The sequence below is a fragment of the Budorcas taxicolor genome, chromosome 7, assembly GCF_023091745.1.
Source record: "Budorcas taxicolor isolate Tak-1 chromosome 7, Takin1.1, whole genome shotgun sequence".
Lineage (NCBI taxonomy): Eukaryota > Metazoa > Chordata > Mammalia > Artiodactyla > Bovidae > Budorcas > Budorcas taxicolor.
The window spans coordinates 51,950,847-51,969,498 of NC_068916.1; the positions used below are offsets into that span (position 1 = coordinate 51,950,847).

Sequence of the window (18,652 nt, forward strand, 5' to 3'; positions counted from 1 at the left end):
CTCCCATAATGAGCTACAAGAGTACAGCAGTCTGTCTGCCAGAGAACCTCCTTGTCTGCATTCTTCAGGTGATCCCTGCGGAGCTAGATGACACCCTTAAGGTAGAGTTCTCCTCCACTTTTCACAGTCTCACCAGGCATACAGAATATATTCCATAATGACGGCACTGTCTTTGATTTTGAAGAATGACAGTTACATCACAGCATAGAATAGAAGACGGGACAGTTAAGGGCCTTTTTCACAATCCTGGTTGAAATGGAGTTGAGAACTATAGCAGTGCAGGTGACTTTCAGCTGGACGTTTAGTCCTATTAGAGATAAGAACTGTAGTTGGTGTAATCAAAACAACAGGACTCAGAGACTTGCTTGAAAAGAGCAGTTGAAAGATATTCTAGAGAGTAAGAAACAGAGAGCCAAACAATTCACCAGTGAGAATTAGTAATTCTTTGTAAACCACTGGCAGATGAAGTTCTAAACTGGGGGCTGATTTGGAATTATGAGGTAACTGACAGGACAAGCTGTCCCTCTCCTCCCACACAAGCAACAGCCTGAATATAACCCACATCAGCAAAAACGCTCTAGTTTTCCAACAGGTCTACTGTATGGTCCAGGAGACTGAGAGCACTCACCCAGCGCCCCATCCTGCACACTTTAGTGCTTCCAACTCAAATTTGGTGCCCTAAGTGCATCCTGTTTTTCCTGACCAGTGACCTGGTGCTGTTGTCTGACATGTCAGCGAGTGTAGAGCACAATGGTGTTCATTGCAGCCTACCTTTGAGCTGACGCTATGCCCCTCGACCAGGGCTCAGTGACATCCTGAGTCAGCCTGTAATAGTGGACTACCACTGCCAAAACTTAGAGAACGCTTGCTATGCCAGGAGTTGCACCTGGAAGTTGTGTCCCTCTTCAGTGGGGCACTGCTTACTGTGCAGCCCGACTACCTGGTCGCCAAGATGGACACTGACTGGGCACAACACCTGACTGTCCTGTCAGGTGCTTCAGACCACCTGATCCAACTCTTCAACCTGAGGATGCCCAAGAGTGAGATGTCCACTGGGGCACTATGGATGACAGGGATGTTGCTCTCGGGGACTTGCTGGTCACTGTGCTCAATGACAATATTCATCACACTGCCGCTGGTCTTTGCAGGAGCTATGGACAGACTTCTGTGACCACCCGGCACCTCCTACCAGAGCTGCAGTTTTACCTGGTTATGGCCTTTTGGCCTTGATCTCCATGCTCTTCTTCCTGCACTGCTCTTCCAGCCCTGCTTTCAGCCTGGTCCAAGCCTGGATTTGGAGTTGCTCCCACTTTAGCAGGAGAGATTTGCCCTATTCCTACTGTCAATACATGGCTTGGCTTCAGATCTTGCAATGTTAATTTCTTCAAATTAACTCAGAAACCTTTTAACTGGATAGTTTCTGTAGTACAATCAGTGAAGCCTTAAATATTACATTGGATTCAAATGTATATGTGTGAATTTTAACACTTTTACTTCATAACTATCCTGCTGTAAGCAGTTCTGCTTACTTTTGTTGTCTTTAGGGGTGTGGGGAGCTCTACAAATTCTCTTGCTAGTTTCTATGTATATTTTGATTTGTTTCATTAGCCAGAAAATTCCTGTGGGCAAAATTTTGTGCCTATTAATGCGTGGTCTGAGAAGTTATATTTCCTGATGAAGAGTTCTTTCTTTGAAATAGTGAAGGAAGTTCATGGCATCTTTAAGTTTCTGCTCTTGGGCTCCATTATACTTGTCTTTGAGAAATGGAAAATTGTAGATTTGGTTATATAAGAACATAGATTCTCTCTCCCAAGAACTATTCTGGCCTTTGTTTCCTTTCTTTCCTCATTTTCCAGACCCTTCTCAGTCATGGTGTCCATGGGCTGGCTGCCAATATCTGGCCCAATTTGTTCCTGAAAAATGTCAACCTCTAGATTGCAGAGATCATTCTTTCCTAACTTTTGTGTAAGTTTAAATAAATGACACTAAGTCTGAGACATTTTAGTTAGTAACCATTTACTAATTTTGCAATGAGTAAAAGAACGAAGGCAGTATAGTTTTAAAATCTTGCTACTTTAGAAAACCAACTTCTTTTGGAGAATGTATTAAGTGTGGATGTAGGAAAATACGTGTTATTCTATACAGACTATCTAAAAATAAAGATGTGGCATTTTTATTTTCAGTTTTGAAAAATAATATCACTGCCTCTTATGTCTCTTAAAGTCTAAATTAGATACTCATGTGACATTTTTCCAATGAAATGTCAAGAACCCCGTGTTTTTTGTTGGTTTGGTTTGGGTTTTGGCCACAACTCTTAGTGCCTGGATCAGGGATTGAATCCATGTCCGTTGTAGGGGAAGCACAGAGTCCTAATCACTGGACTGCCAGGGAAGTCCCAGCCTAGTGTTATTTTATTCAAAATGTATTACTTTCAGCTGAGTTAAAGGTCTTTTTAAAGTCCATATTAAAGGTCTTTTTAAATGCACATAATACATAGATACTATAGTAAAAGAAAAATAGGATGGAGTAAAAAATATGTCCTTCAAAACTCCCAAGATTTCTGCTAAAGATATTCAGAGCACAACATATAGGAAATAGGACAGTCCAATGTGTTAAAGCCTTGCTTCTGCTGCTGCTGCTAAGTCGCCTCAGTCGTATCCAACTCTGTGCGACCCCATAGACAGCAGCCCACAAGGCTCCCCCGTCCCTGGGATTCTCCAGGCAAGAACACTGGAGTGGGTTGCCATTTCCTTCTCCAATGCATAGAAGTGAAAAGTGAAAGTGAAGTCGCTCAGTGGTTTCTGACTCTTAGCGACCCCATGGACTGCAGCCTACCAAGCTCCTCCATCCATGGGATTTTCCAGGCAAGAGTACTGGAGTGGGGTGCCATTGCCTTCTCTGAAAGTCTTGCTTACACTCTGAAATTTTATTTTTTCCTTTTAGTTTTTTTTTTCATCCTCTAGTCAAAGGGCAGTTACTCTTCTCTATGGCTTATGAAATGACCAGGCGGTCAACATACACTCCAGAGGTGGAGGGATGATTAGTCTCCTTTGTGTTATTTCCTGAATAGCAAACAGGGAATGCTTGGGAATTCCCAGGTAGTTTGGGAATCCTACTGGAATATCCAACAGAGCTTGGATTCTACTGTATGATACAATTTAGCAATAAGTAGTTGTAATTAATTAATGAACATAGTAGTTTCTCCTTTTCCTAGTGTTAATGTATTATGCTTAGCGAGTTTCTCGACAATAAACTGACTTAAGGAAACGTAGTAGCTGAATGAGAAGAGAAAGTTCAAGTATTATCTAGGAGTGCAGTAACTGGTTAGGACTCTGGGTGCCGCTGTTCACCAGTCTGGAAGATGAAGACAGCACGCATACACCCAGGGCGGGAGGGGGACTTCTTGAACCACCATCACTGCCGGATTGAAAAGTCTCTCTGAGGCTGCCCTGATCATACTTCTGGACCACTTTCTGCTCTGAATTTTCCTGAAAATAAAATTCTGTTAATTTAGACTCAGAGAGCAGGTAAACAATACTCTTGGTGCCGGACTGAGAGAATACGAAGCAAGAGAGCAATGGCGATTCGAGTGAAGGTGCTCGGCTGCCGCAGGCTGGTCCTACTGTTCCTTTTTCTGGGGCTGTTGTTGGAAGCCCAGGCTGGGAAGATCCGCTACTCGGTGTCAGAAGAGACAGACAAAGGTTTTTTTGTGGGCAACATCGCCAAGGATCTGGGGCTACAACCCCAGGAGCTGATGGAGCGCGGAGTCCGAATCGTCTCCAGAGGTAGGAAGCAGCTCTTCGCTCTGAACCTGCGAAGCGGCAGCTTGGTCACCGCGGGCAGGATCGACCGGGAAGAGCTCTGCGCTCAGAGCGTGCGGTGTCTGGTGAGTTTTAATGTCTTAGTAGAGGATAAAATGAAGCTTTTCCCTGTTGAAGTGGAAATAATTGATATTAATGACAACACTCCTGAATTCCAGTTAGAAGAAGTGGAATTTAAAATGAATGAGATAACTGCTCCAGGTACCAGGATCCCTCTGCCTTCTGGGCAAGACCTTGATGTGGGTATGAATTCGCTCCAGAGCTATCAGCTCAGCTCCAACCCTCATTTCTCCCTGGATGCTCAACAGGGATCTGATGGGTCCCAACAGCCAGAGATGGTGCTGCAGAGTCCCCTAGACAGGGAAGAAGAAGCTGTCCATCACTTCCTCCTCACTGCTTTTGATGGGGGCAACCCAGCCCGTTCAGGAACCCTCCGAATTCGAGTTCAGGTGGTGGATGCAAATGACAACCCTCCAGCGTTTACACAAGCAGTGTACCACACGAGTGTACCCGAGAACGTGCCTCTGGGCACTCGGCTGCTCATGGTAAAAGCCACGGACCCAGATGAAGGTGCCAATGGGGAAGTAACATATTCATTTCATAATATAGACCACAAAATGGCACAGATATTTCACTTGGATTCTTACACGGGAGAAATATCAAGTCAAGAACCTCTGGATTTTGAAGAATACACAATTTATCCAATGGAAATTCAAGCTCAGGATGGTGCAGGCCTCATGGCCAGAGCTAAGGTGCTGGTCAAAGTACTGGACATAAATGATAATGCCCCAGAGATAACCATCACCTCTGTCACCACTTCAGTCCCAGAAAACTTTCCTCCTGGGGCCATAATTGCTCTTATCAGTGTGCATGACCAAGACTCCGGAGACAATGGTCACACTTCATGTTCCATTTCTGGAAATCTACCCTTTAAATTAGAAAAGTTAGATGATAATTATTACCGTTTGGTGACAGAAAAAACAATGGATAGAGAACTTACCTCCCAGTACAACATTACAGTAACAGCCACAGATCAGGGAACTCCAACTCTATCTACTGAAACACACATTTCACTGCAAGTGACAGATATCAACGACAACCCCCCTGTCTTCCCCCAAGACTTCTACTCCACCTACATTCTAGAAAACAACCCCAGAGGTGCCTCCATTTTCTGCGTGACAGCCCATGATGCCGACAGTAATGAGAATGCACAGGTCACTTATTCCCTGGTGGAGGACACCATCCAAGGAGTGCCTCTATCCTCCTATATCTCCATCAACTCAGACACTGGAGTCCTATATGCTTTGCGATCGTTTGACTATGAGCAGTTCCAGGACCTGCATTTGAGATTGATGGCTCGTGACAGTGGGAACCCACCACTCAGCAGCAACGTGTCTGTGAGCATATTTGTGCTGGACCAGAATGACAACACACCTGAAATCCTGTATCCTGCACTCCCCACGGATGGTTCCACAGGTGTGGAGCTGGCACCCCGCTCTGCAGAACCAGGCTACCTGGTCACCAAGGTGGTGGCAGTGGACAGAGACTCTGGCCAGAACTCCTGGCTATCTTACCGCCTGCTCAAGGCCAGCGAGCCGGGACTCTTCGCGGTGGGGCTGCACACGGGCGAGGTGCGCACAGCGCGGGCCCTGCTAGACAGAGACGCGCTCAAGCAGAGCTTGGTGGTGGCAGTCCAGGATCACGGCCAGCCCCCTCTCTCGGCCACCATCACGTTCACCGTAGCTGTTGCTGACAGCATTCCAGAAGTGCTGGCCGACTTGGACAGCATTGAAACTTCCTCCCACCCGGACAACTCCAGCTTCACGCTGCACTTGGTAGTGGCTGTGGCCGCGGTCTCCTGCGTCTTCCTCGCCTTTGTCATCGCGTTGCTGGTGCTCAGATTGCGACGCTGGCACAGACTGCGTGCGCAGACTTCAGCAAGTGTATTGGCGCGCTTGCCCACCTCTCAGTTTGTGGGTGTGGACGGGGTGCGGGCTTTCCTGCAGACCTATTCGCACGAGGTCTCGCTCACCGCGGACTCTCGGGGGAGTCACGTGATCTTCCCGCAGCCCAACTACGCCGACACGCTCATCAGTCAGGAGAGTGGTGAGAAAAAAGATTTTTTGTCAGTACCCCAGTCTTTACTTGAAGACAAAAAGGAAACATTTTCTCAGGTAAATCTTTTGTAGTAAATTTTTATCTAGAAAAAAATAATTTCTGTGTTTACTTACTTGCTTTCACTCTTTACTGCTAAAAAGTCTCTATTTCCCATCTTTGTGTTTGTCTTTGTGTTTATATTTACAGATCCTGGGAAATCATTATTGTTTCTATCCAAGTATATTTATAATTGTTCTTTCATTGAAAAGATCATAATTAATCATAATGTAGTTGGTTGGGACAGAGTTGTGGAAAGAGCATTGCATCAGAAACAAGGAGATTTAGCTTCTAACGTTTTCTTGCTTGCTTCTGGCCAAGTAATTTTTTCTTTACCATGCCCTTATCTGACAATGATAGAGTTTGACTAGGTCTACAAATATTTATGTGACTGATTCTGTTTTCAGATATCCTTAGATTATAAATATCTCATCTATTCCTAAATTTAATGTATATGTCATCTGTTGGGGTGCTGTTTTATTTGGGAATATTTGAAGAGGTAAAGATTGTCTAAAGTAGTATTTTAAGTTGTGTTAACATAAAATTATGGAAATTTAGGTAACTTGAAAGTTTAAACTATTGTTGAATATTTCAGCCCTTTTACTGGTTTATTTTTATATGTTTTATGCACACTCAAGAATACACCAAATGTTTAAGTAAGTTACAAAATGAAGTAATAAAATGGACGACAGAAAATTTCCTCTGCAACATGAGAAATAGTTTGAAGCCTCCTGACTTGTATATTATGCCTATAATGTAAACAACTAATAAAAATCAAATATATATTCCACTTTAATGTATTAGCTCTTCACAAGAAATGTATCATAAGTCCATGCTTTAAAATACTCTGTTCCAATAAATTAAAGAGATACATAAAATATGAAATGAAAAAAGCAAAAGCATAATAAGGCACAAATATAAATAAATAAATAAATAAATGGGCCAAAGATGGGAAGAAAGTGGTGAGCCAGGCTAACACTAAAGCAGGAATTCTGGTCTTGGACTTATCTTGACTGGACAAATCTGTATACAATCTTATACACAACAAATATAGAATGACCATTTTTATATGAAAATATGGAGAATCTACAACAATTTAATACATAATCATCACATGCATAAAAAATGGCAGAGAAAATTTCAAAGTACCAATAATATACATGCTTTATAACATGTGCTTAAGTCACAAAGTGGGTGGTAGGGGGATAGGGGAGAGTTATTAATGATCAAAAGGTACGGACCTTGCATTGTAAGATGAATAAGGCTGTAGGACCCAATGTATAGCATGGAGACTATAGTTGATAACATTACATTGTATAATAGAGATTTGCTGAGTGTAATTTAATTCTCTCTCACACACAAAGCTAAGTATGTAAAGTGATGAATGTATTATTAGCTCAGTAGGAGGAATCCTTTCACAGTGTGTATATGTATCAAATCATCATGTTGTACACTTTAAGTATCTTAAAATTTTATTTAAAATTGTAAAGCTTGAAAAATCACAAAGCAAATATTTTAAAAGAAAACAAAATGGGCATTTAAATCTATACCACTAAACTACTATTGGGACTTAAAAAATCACAATGGAAATAAAAACTCAAAAATTAAAATATTATTTATTTAAAATTGTGGAATGCCTCTAAAAGATATTTAGGGTTAAGTTTACAGACAACCACAAGAATTTCAAAAAACAGATTATTAAAATTAGTGAAGTTAGCTCAACAATCAAGAAATAAAGCAAAAAATATATAATATCGGTATAAAGAAAATAACAGGAAAGGAAACAGAGTATAAATTATTGAAATGCAAACCAGGAAGAATTCTGATGGTGAAGCAGTAGAAGCTGACACTAGTGGGGAGAAACTGAATCTTCTGTCAAGTCAAGTGCTGGGACTAATATTGGGTAGGCAGATAGCAAGACTAAAATTCATTTTAGAGATCTTAAAAGAAGACCAAAAATTCTGATTATAGACAAAGACCTGGAAAAAGAAAAGGAAAAGCAAGTGAGACTGGGGAAAAAATAAAACAGCTTAACACGAAGCAAGAAGCATGAATGGGAAATAATATACTGTATAAAACGAAATGTTGTCAAAGACAAAGAAACAGAAAAATCTTTAGAGAAACTGCAAATAACGGATGTCAAGTGGTTACTTAATGAGACTCAAAAGTATCAAAAGACTGCTGAAGAAAAAGTTTTAAGAAACTAGAGGTTCTATTGGAAAACATGATGAGTTGATAAGAATTGTTTCCAATAAATATTTCATCAGTGTTCTCAGAGGAATGGATTGAAAATGAAAAAAGTTCAACAGGGAAGAACTCAAAAGGCAAAAAGACTGAAATAAGACCAGAAGTGTGCGATCTTGCTGAAGAATTGATTCAAAGTCTTATCTACTGTGACATGTGACTAAATGGGATTTATTACTTGTGGATGCAAGAATATTTCAGTATAAGAAAATCTAATATAAAACTTCATATGAAAAGATTAAAGATAAAAGCTGTTCATTTCAATAGAGGCATAATAAAGGTCTTGAGAACATTCAACACATGATTAAAATCTTTTAGCAAACTGAATACTGAAGGAAATGTACTTAAACTGACAAAGAATATTTGTCAAAAACTTATAGAACTATCCAAAGCAATCTACAGATTCAATTCAATGGCTATCAAAATCCCAATGCCTTTTTTATAAGTAGAAAAAAGTCTATCCCAAAATTCACATGGGGCATCAAGGGACCTCAAATAGCCAAAACAATCTTGGAAAAAGAACAAACCACCTTCAGTTTCCTTCATGTTTATGCTGCCTCTCACTCCAAGCATTTGTACTAAGGTTCTAGAACACTACTCTAGCCTTTCTTGATTCGGTCATACCCTTTAGGATCCAGGTTCAATTCTGTCCTGAAAAGTGTTTTCTGACCACCCCCCCCCACCCAGGCTGAATATCCTTCCTGTGTATTTTCCCACTGCCCAGAGTTTCCAACCATCATAGCAGTTGTGATACTCTATTAAAATACTCCGTTTACTGTGTCCTCCCTTATCATGTAAATTCCCTTGAGAACTGGGACTGTGTTCATCAGGTGCACCAGTTCTGTCTACAGCATCAATCAAGCAAAGTGTCAGGCAAAGGTTAGTCACTCAATTAAGTGTGATAACTCAATAATTTAAATACAGGTTTTGAAGTTCAATACTAAGCCATTAAGCACAGAAATTTAAAATATATAACACTAGAATATAATGCAGCTAATGTTTTTAGATTAATCTTACTTTCTCCCAATATGGAATTAGAGGTTGAAGATTTTTGGTCTAAGGGCAGAGGCTACCTTGATTAGTGCCTCCAAAGTTCAACAGTGCTTTCCTTGCTACTATCAGGATCACATTCATTCACACCATTCTTATTCATTCTGAAGAAAAAAAAGACTCTTGACTTGAAAGAGCAATCTCTCAGTTATCTTAGAACTGTAAAATTCTTCAAAGCATCTTGAAAGTGAGAGGAGTAACACGAAGTAACTGGATTTGCCTGGGAGAATGCAGAAATTACTTAGGCCTCTGGGTGTCGCTGTTGACTACCTAAGAAGTAACCCCGTGAGCCATCCAATCCAACATTACGATTTCCATAACACAAAGGGCTGGGCATTTGGCCCGCAAGGTTCGGGGCGGCAAAGAAATTCAGTCCAACAGCCCACTAGTTCTCTCCACAGTGACGTGGTTCCTTGAATGCTGGTCACCTCAGACCCTGAGGAATAAAGATTGGAATCCCGAGCTGGAGGCCGGAAGTTGCCTGGGAGAAAAGACTGCAGCTCAAGAAATGGCGGCTCTGCTAAATTTGCCACATCGCGGAAGGTTTGTCCTGCTGTGCCTGCTTTGGGTGGCCCTGTGGAACGTTGGAGCTGGGCAGATGCGCTATTCAGTGCCAGAAGAGATAGAAAAAGGGTCATTCGTGGGCAGCGTTGCCAAGGATCTCGGGCTAGAGCCTCTGGCACTGGCGGAGCGCGGAGCCCGCATCGTCTCCAGAGGTAGGACGCATCTCTTCGCTCTGAACCCGCGAAACGGCAGCTTGGTCACCGCGGGCAGGATAGACCGGGAGGAGCTCTGCGCCCAGAGTGCGCGGTGTCTGGTGAGTTTTAACATACTCCTGGAAGATAAGTTGAGCATTTATTCAGTAGAAGTGGAAATAAAAGATATTAACGATAATGCCCCTCGCTTTGGAGTAGAGGAAGTGGAGCTAAAAATTACTGAAACGACTATGCCAGGATTTCGGATCCCTCTTAAGAGTGCGCATGATGCAGACGTCGGAGAGAACACTCTCCAAAAGTATGAAATTAATTCAAATGACCACTTCTCTCTGGACGTGCGAAGCGGGGTGGATGGTAACAAGTACCCGGAGCTGGTGCTGGGACGCGCTTTGGACCGTGAGGAGGAGGCCGTACACTACCTCGTTCTCAAGGCTTTGGACGGGGGCGACCCTATCAGATCTGGGACCTCCCGCATCCGCGTGACGGTCTTGGATGTGAACGACAACGCTCCTGTTTTTACACAGTCCGAGTACCGGGTAAGTGTTCCAGAGAATACTCCCGTAGGCACCCGGATACTTACAGTGACCGCCACTGATGCAGATGAGGGATACAATGCCCAAGTGACTTATTTTCTGGAGAAAAACCCTGAAGAAACCTCAGAGGTATTTGAGCTTAAGTCATCATCTGGAGAAATAACAATCACAAAAAGCCTAGATTATGAGGATGCCAAATTCCATGAAATTGATATTGAAGCTCAGGATGGTCCGGGCCTTCTGACCAGAATGAAGGTCACTGTCACAGTTCTGGACGTGAATGACAATGTCCCAGAATTCTACATGACATCTGCTACAAGCTCAGTTCCTGAAGATTCTCCTCCAGGAACCATAATCGCACTTTTCAATGTACATGACAGAGACTCTGGGCAGAATGCATTTATCACATGTTCACTCCCAGAGAACCTTCCTTTCAAATTAGAAAGGTCAGTGGACAATTACCACCGATTGGTTACAACTAGAGTCCTTGACAGAGAACAGTTTTCCTCTTACAACATCACTGTGACTGCTAAAGATGGAGGGAGCCCATCTCTATCCACAAATGCTTACATTTTGCTGCAGGTGACAGACATCAACGACAACCCTCCCACCTTTCCCCACACATCCTACTCTGCCTACATTCCTGAAAACAACCCCAGAGGTGCCTCCATCTTTTCTGTGATGGCCTGTGACCCCGACAGCAACGACAATGCCCATGTAACTTATAGCTTGGCTGAGGACACCCTTCAGAGTGCACCCCTGTCCTCCTACGTCTCCATCAACTCTGACACCGGTGTCCTCTATGCACTGCGTTCCTTTGATTATGAGCAGTTCTGTGAACTTCAGTTATGGGTTACAGCACAGGATGGTGGGAATCCACCCCTCAGCACCAACGTGTCTGTGAGCATATTCGTGCTGGACCAGAACGACAACACACCTGAGATTCTGTACCCTGCCCTCCCCACTGATGGTTCTACCGGTGTGGAGCTGGCACCCCGCTCCGCAGAGCCTGGCTACCTGGTCACCAAGGTGGTGGCAGTGGACAGAGACTCGGGACAGAACGCCTGGCTGTCCTACCGTCTGCTCAAGGCCAGTGACCCAGGGCTCTTCGCGGTGGGGCTGCACACGGGCGAGGTGCGCACAGCGCGGGCCCTGCTGGACAGAGACGCGCTCAAGCAGAGCCTGGTGGTGGCCGTCCAGGACCACGGCCAGCCCCCTCTCTCGGCCACCGTCACGCTCACTGTGGCTGTGGCTGACAGCATCCCAGACATCCTGACTGACCTAGGCAGCCTGAAGCCCTCAGTGGATCCTGACGACTCAGGCCTCACACTCTACCTGGTGGTGGCGGTGGCCGCGGTCTCCTGCGTCTTCCTCGCCTTTGTCATTGTGCTACTGGCGCTCAGACTGCGGCGCTGGCACATGTCGCGTCTGCTCCAGGCTTCCGGCAGCGGGTTGGCTGGCGTGCGGGCGTCTCAGTTTGTGGGCGTGGACGGGGTGCGGGCTTTCCTGCAGACCTATTCGCACGAGGTCTCGCTCACCGCGGACTCTCGGGGGAGTCACGTGATCTTCCCTCAGCCGAACTACGCGGACACGCTCATCAGTCAGGAGAGCTGTGGGAAAAAGGATTTTCTTTCAGAACCTCAATTTCTACCTGAAGATAAACAAGAAACATTTTCTCAGGTAAACTCTCTTCCTAATATTCCTGTGAGTTACTTTGCTAAAAGACCTAAACTTACCTAATTACTTAGCTGTCTCCACAGTTTACCATACCTTTTCTATTTCCCATATTTCTTTGTGGACATGTTCAATTTTTACGAAATAGTCCTCATGAATTATTTCTCACTAGTTCTAAGCGTTCACATGGTGTAACAGGGAAGAGGAGCTAGAATCATTGTGTCATTAGTATAAATTGGGAATTAGTAGGTGAAGACGATATTTTGGTTATCAAAAGAGCCTCTAGGTTCAAGAGGGAGGGGTCATATGGATACCTGTGGCTGATTCATGTTGATGTGTGGCAGAAACCAGCACAATATTGTAAAGCAATTATCCTCCAATTAAAAAAATTAATGCATTAACAACAACAACAACAACAAAGAGCCTTAGGAACTAGGGTATCTGCTTTCTCCTTTCTTTCTCGTCCCTTAGCAAACCATCCCAATCCACCCGAATCAACAGTTCTTTGTTAGATATATGAATGTTGACTTTTGTTTCCTCAAATATCTCCCTCTTTTAAAATTTAATACTTTTATGCTTTATATTTGTTTATGAATATTAATAAATACTGTAGTCATTTGTTTTCATCTCAGTCTTTGTTTTTCCTTCAGTTTAGCAGTGAGATTCCTCATATTTTTTTATTTGAATGATCTTCCCTATTAAAAGATGTGTTTAGGAATAGATATGCTTCACCATGTTTCAGGAAGGTATGTCATGCAATCTCTGTTTAGTTCAAAATGTCATTAGCCTCTAAAGTAGCTCTGTGTTCCTTTAAGAGTAATTGAGTTATCATTTGCTGTATTAATATAATTCATGGTTTATAGAATAGTTAAGATGTGTCTGTTCCTTGTTACTTTTTATTTTTCTCATATGTGGAAACAACATTGCCTTTTTATCTTTAAAAATAATATATATCCTTGAGGGATTCAGAGATCATATCAAATAATTGCCCCTAAAGATTCTCCTTTTACATTTCTCATCTCAAAGTTTCCTACTCACAACAGCTGTTGAAAATGTTTCCAGTTCTTCCACCAACATCAGTCTCCCTTACAACCAAGTTTTCCTCCCCCATTCCTCTTCCCACCTTGGCTTTTAGTATGTTAGTTATATACTTAATAACAAAGAACAAAAAATACGCTACTATTCTGTGTAACTGGGGTCATCTTTTATTTGGAAATAATCCTATACTAAGTCAGTCATGTATATAATGGTGCCATCATTCTTTAAGATGTTATGATTCTTTACTGTTTAAGGGCATCTGAGGGAAATTGTGTTATTACTATTACATCATTTTCTTTGAGATAAAGTTGGCACTCACTGTGGAATAATACAAACATTTTGCAAGTAAATAAAGTATGAACGGGGGAAATTGAAAACAAAGTTCCTTTTAGTGTATACAGTAACTCTTCATGAAATAAATGCCTTATGTGTAGCTGTATAATGCATCATGATTGAAGTGACAAATGAGTTCCTATTACGGTGCTTTGGAAAGGAAAACAAATACAGGAAAGGGGTTTCTGGAATACAAAACAAAAGTATCTCTACTAGTTTCAGTTTTGGTCCTTAAAAACATCTTCACACTCTAATTTTAGGCAAAACAGACTACTTTCAGTACCCTGAAGTTCTGTGGTTTCTCTCTCACATCTAGGTATTGCCATTGACAGAAGAAGTCTTATATCCAGGCCTTACCCCTCCCTGATCCACTCCTCTCAGGTTTCTTGGGAAAACCTTTGGTAACCTCCAAGGCCAGGTTGGAGGCCCTCTCATTGCCCTTGGCCTCTGATCTTATGGCAGTATCTCACTGCACTATAATTCCTTGTTTGCTTTTATATCCTTATAACTCCATGAAGGAAATAGCTGTGTTTGTATCGTTAAATCCCCAAGTATTGTCAGCTACTCAATTATATGTATGTTTAATGAATGGGTTAAATGGAAAATATTGAAACTAAAATGTCAAGCTATGAAGGACAGATTTCAAGAGGCATGCCTTATAAATATGACTGATATTTCTGTGCAGTTCTTAAACTTTGAACATTTCAAAACAGTAACTTCGGCATGTTTGAAGCAATATTAGTGGCATTCAGGTTAACTCATGGATTATTAAGGAAGATACTTGAAATCTTTTAACATATAGCGATTCAGTTATGTGAAACAAAAACTGAGCCCATTACCTCTGAACAAAAAGAATTTCAGGTGCTTGGAAACTTAAAAATTTCTGACTTAGATCTTTGTCAGAGCGTGCAGTGAACGGTTATGCCTCTGAGCGTCGCTGTTCACCACTCAAGAAGGAAAACGCCGCTGAAAAGCTAGTCCTTTTCCTTGTTTCCAAAGAGCAGAGAACCAGCAAATCACACTCGGAAGATCCGAAGCTGCCTCAAAGCTCACCCCGTCAGTCAGCCAGCTCTGTGACCTATAAATTAGGTCCACGAAAGTCTTCGTTCCTTGAGAAAATAAGACTGAAGTCTGCCTTGGGAAACTGGAAACCAATTCAGAGAAAATAATTCACCAAAACGGAAATGACCAATTACCAGAGATTCAGAAAGTGCGGAGGACTGGCCCTGCTGTGCGTGCTTCTGGGGACGCTGTGCAAGACCGGATGCGGGCAGATCCGTTATTCGGTGTCAGAGGAGCTGGACAGAGGCTCCTTCGTGGGTAACATCGCCAAGGACCTGGGGCTGGAGCCCCAGGAGCTGGCGGAGCGGGGAGTCCGCATCGTCTCCAGAGGTAGAACGCAGCTCTTTGCTCTGAACCCGAGAAGCGGCAGCTTGGTCACCGCGAACAGGATAGATCGGGAGGAGCTCTGCGCTCAGAGCCCACAGTGTCTGGTGAGTTTTAACATCCTGGTTGAAGAAAAATTGAACATTTTTGAAGTAGAAATAGAAATTAAAGACCTTAATGACAATGCTCCTGATTTTCTGACTGAGGAATTGGAAATAAAAATTAGTGAACTAACAGTTCCTGGAACTCGATTTCCACTTAAAACTGCCTTTGACCCAGATGTGGGCACGAACTCTCTGCTGAACTATCAGCTCAGCCCCAGTGACTATTTCTCCCTGGCTGTGAAGAGTGCCACTGATGGGGCCAAGTATCCAGAGCTGGTGCTGCAGCGGGCTCTTGACCGGGAGGAAAAGAAAGTTCACCAACTTGTCCTAATTGCTTCTGATGGTGGTGACCCTGTCCACTCTGGCAACTTGGGCATCCAAGTGACAGTTCTAGATGCAAATGATAATCCACCAGTATTTACCCAGCCTGAATATCGAGTAAGTGTTCAAGAGAACCTGCCAGTAGGCACTTGGCTGCTCACAGTGAATGCCACTGACCCTGACGAGGGATTCAATGCTCAAGTATCCTATGTACTAGATAAAATGCCTGGGAAAATCGCTCAGATTTTTTATCTCAATTCAGTGACTGGGGACTTATCGATAGTAAAAAATCTAGATTATGAGGATGCTACTTTCTATGAAATTATAATAGAAGCACAAGATGGACCAGGTCTCCTTTCAAGAGCTAAGATTCTGGTCACAGTTCTGGATGTGAATGACAATGCCCCAGAAGTTACAATTACTTCTCTCACAGAATCAGTTCCAGAAGAGTCAACTGCTGGAAGGGAAATTGCCCTTATCAACGTGCATGATCGGGATTCCGGGCAAAATGGACAGGTCACAGTTTTTGTCCTTGGAAATATGCCATTTAATTTAGAAAAGTCAATAAACCAATATTACCGCTTAGTGACAGCCAGATCTCTGGACCGTGAACAGGAGTCTGAATATAACATCACTCTGAGAGCTACAGATGGGGGTAGTCCGCCACTGTCCACAGAAACACACATCACCCTGCATGTGGCAGACATCAACGACAACCCACCTGCTTTCACTCATGCCTCCTATTCTGCCTACATTCCTGAAAACAACCCCAGGGGAGCCTCCATCTTCTCTGTGACAGCCCAGGACCCTGACAGCATTGAGAATGCCCACATTACCTATGCACTGACTGAGGATACCATCCAAGGGGCACCTCTCTCCACCTACGTCTCCATAAACTCAGACACTGGAGTCCTGTATGCTCTGCATTCCTTTGACTTTGAGCAGGTTAGAGACCTGCAGGTACTGGTGACTGCTAGTGACAGTGGGAACCCTCCACTTAGCAGCAACGTGTCTCTGAGCCTATTTGTGTTGGACCAGAATGATAACACACCTGAGATTCTATACCCTGCCCTCCCCACTGATGGTTCTACCGGTGTGGAGCTGGCACCCCGCTCTGCAGAGCCTGGCTACCTGGTCACCAAGGTGGTGGCAGTGGACAGAGACTCGGGACAGAACGCCTGGCTGTCCTACCGCCTGCTCAAAGCCAGTGACCCAGGGCTCTTCGCGGTGGGGCTGCACACGGGCGAGGTGCGCACAGCGCGGGCCCTGCTGGACAGAGACGCGCTCAAGCAGAGCCTGGTGGTGGCCGTCCAGGACCACGGCCAGCCCCCTCTCTCGGCCACCGTCACGCTCACTGTGGCTGTGGCTGACAGCATCCCAGACATCCTGACTGACCTAGGCAGCCTGAAGCCCTCAGTGGATCCTGACGACTCAGGCCTCACACTCTACCTGGTGGTGGCGGTGGCCGCGGTCTCCTGCGTCTTCCTTGCCTTTGTCATCGTGCTACTGGCGCTCAGACTGCGGCGCTGGCACATGTCGCATCTGCTCCAGGCTTCGGGCAGCGGGTTGGCTGGCGTGCGGGCGTCTCAGTTTGTGGGCGTGGACGGGGTGCGGGCTTTCCTGCAGACCTATTCGCACGAGGTCTCGCTCACCGCAGACTCTCGGAGGAGTCACGTGATCTTCCCTCAGCCAAACTACGCGGACACGCTCATCAGTCAGGAGAGCTGTGGGAAAAGCGAGCCTCTCCTGATATCTCAAGATTTACTGGAAACGAAAGGAGACCCCAACGAGCTCCAGGTGAGTTTCTTTCTTTCTTTTAATATTTTAAGGAACAGTTATGCCAGTGTGGTTATTATAAATTTTTAATACACATTTATTTTAAAATAAAGCAATGAAGTAGGCATTGGTTGTTTTGTATAAATATGTACCTCTCTTCTTCTGGGATTGTGGTGGAGCTGCACTTCCTTGCCTGGTATAGCTGAGTGGGCCTAGTAAATATTTCTGACCGATACACTGGAAGTAGAAGTATGTGACTTTCTTCGCAGAGGAAGTCCTAGTTGTCATTTGTAAGAATTACCAGATCTCTAACTTATTTTTTGAAATCGTGACTGTGCCTCCTATCTAAGTCCTTGAATGGCTGCAATGAAAGAAGAGCCCTGTGGTTGACTCAACATTGATTTGTATACTTGTGATAAGTAGATGTTTTTATTTTAATTCTCTGTGATGATGAAGTTTGTCACTTCAGCCTACCTAGCCTATCCTGATAAACAAGTATATAGTGTTTTAGGCTCTAATAATATGATGCTTAACTCCTTCCAAGACAGGCCAAACTGGATTCATCCTGATAACATAAAAATGATAGGGTAAAAAAATACAGAGGTTTGTCAAATTCTTTTACCTGGCATCTAGTCCCTACTTGGTATACTTAAAGTGTGTGTATTTGTGTGTATCCATATGGATTTCAGCCTTTTCTCTGAATGTGGGAAGCTCAATTGCCTAAACAGTTATGAGCCTTGGAGTGGCATTCCTTGTCCTTTGAGATAGATTATAAAATGTAAGGAGATATGTCTTAGCCTCTTTAAGAGATTTCCAGACCATCCACTTCAACCATGGAAAAGGAGTCCTAAAACTTTCTTTTAAAATATTTCTATATTTATTTGACTGCACTGGGTCTTGGTCACAGCACTCAGGATCTTCAATCTTCCTTGTAGCATACGGGATCTAGTTCCCTTACCTGGTATCCAGCTTGGCCTGCCGCATTGGGAGCATGGAGTATTAGCCACTGGAGCACCAGGGAAGTCCCAGGAGTCCTACAACTTTCTTGAGCTATAAATTGTTGACCCCTTTTTGAAATATATGAAATTATTTTCACCCATAAAGTTACACCAGAGTCATCCAAAATTAGGCCTAAATAGATTTCATTAGATCTTAAACAAAGGAGTACATCTCTCCTTCAGTGTGTTAGGAAGGGATACATTCAAAAGTGGGTGACAAAAGAGCCTGAACAAAATAGCTGAAAACAGAGAAGGTTGTAGTCTCACTCAAACCTGCAAATGCATCGCAGAAAATCTTTATGATACTAATGTACCTTTTCTTGTAATGAGAAAAAATATTAAATGGCTAGGGCCACAGGAACTTTAGATGTTCAAAGAGAATTTTCTAAGAATTTCATGTAAAATATAACCTACACATATATTGGGAAAATACATAGAGTACAAAGGCATCTATTTGTATGGATGATAAGAAGTCTCAGACATGCTATTTTCACGAAAAATGAT

At 43.3% G+C, this 18,652-nt stretch overlaps 3 protein-coding genes across 3 annotated transcripts; all 3 read left to right on the top strand.

Moving 5' to 3' along the window:
* Positions 1 to 3,577: 3,577 nt before the first annotated feature.
* LOC128050815 (protocadherin gamma-A1-like) lies at positions 3,578 to 6,010 on the top strand. The gene has a single exon (XM_052643219.1). The coding sequence runs from the start codon at positions 3,578 to 3,580 to the stop codon at positions 6,008 to 6,010; it is 2,433 nt and encodes an 810-aa protein (XP_052499179.1).
* A 3,751-nt stretch (positions 6,011 to 9,761) lies between these two features.
* On the top strand, positions 9,762 to 12,258 carry LOC128050925 (protocadherin gamma-A2-like). The gene has a single exon (XM_052643435.1). The coding sequence runs from the start codon at positions 9,778 to 9,780 to the stop codon at positions 12,256 to 12,258; it is 2,481 nt and encodes an 826-aa protein (XP_052499395.1). The 5' UTR covers positions 9,762 to 9,777.
* Positions 12,259 to 12,925: 667 nt separating this feature from the next.
* LOC128051030 (protocadherin gamma-A3-like) lies at positions 12,926 to 17,240 on the top strand. Its single transcript, XM_052643530.1, is given in 2 exon segments — positions 12,926 to 12,938; positions 14,467 to 17,240. Coding segments are annotated over 2 exon segments (2,787 nt in total).
* The last annotated feature ends 1,412 nt before the right edge of the window (positions 17,241 to 18,652 follow it).

Coding starts and splice junctions, on each gene's coding strand:
- LOC128050815 (XM_052643219.1), top strand. CDS start 3,578: ATGGCGATTCGAGTGAAGGTGCTCGGCTGCCGCAGGCTGGTCCTACTG.
- LOC128050925 (XM_052643435.1), top strand. CDS start 9,778: ATGGCGGCTCTGCTAAATTTGCCACATCGCGGAAGGTTTGTCCTGCTG.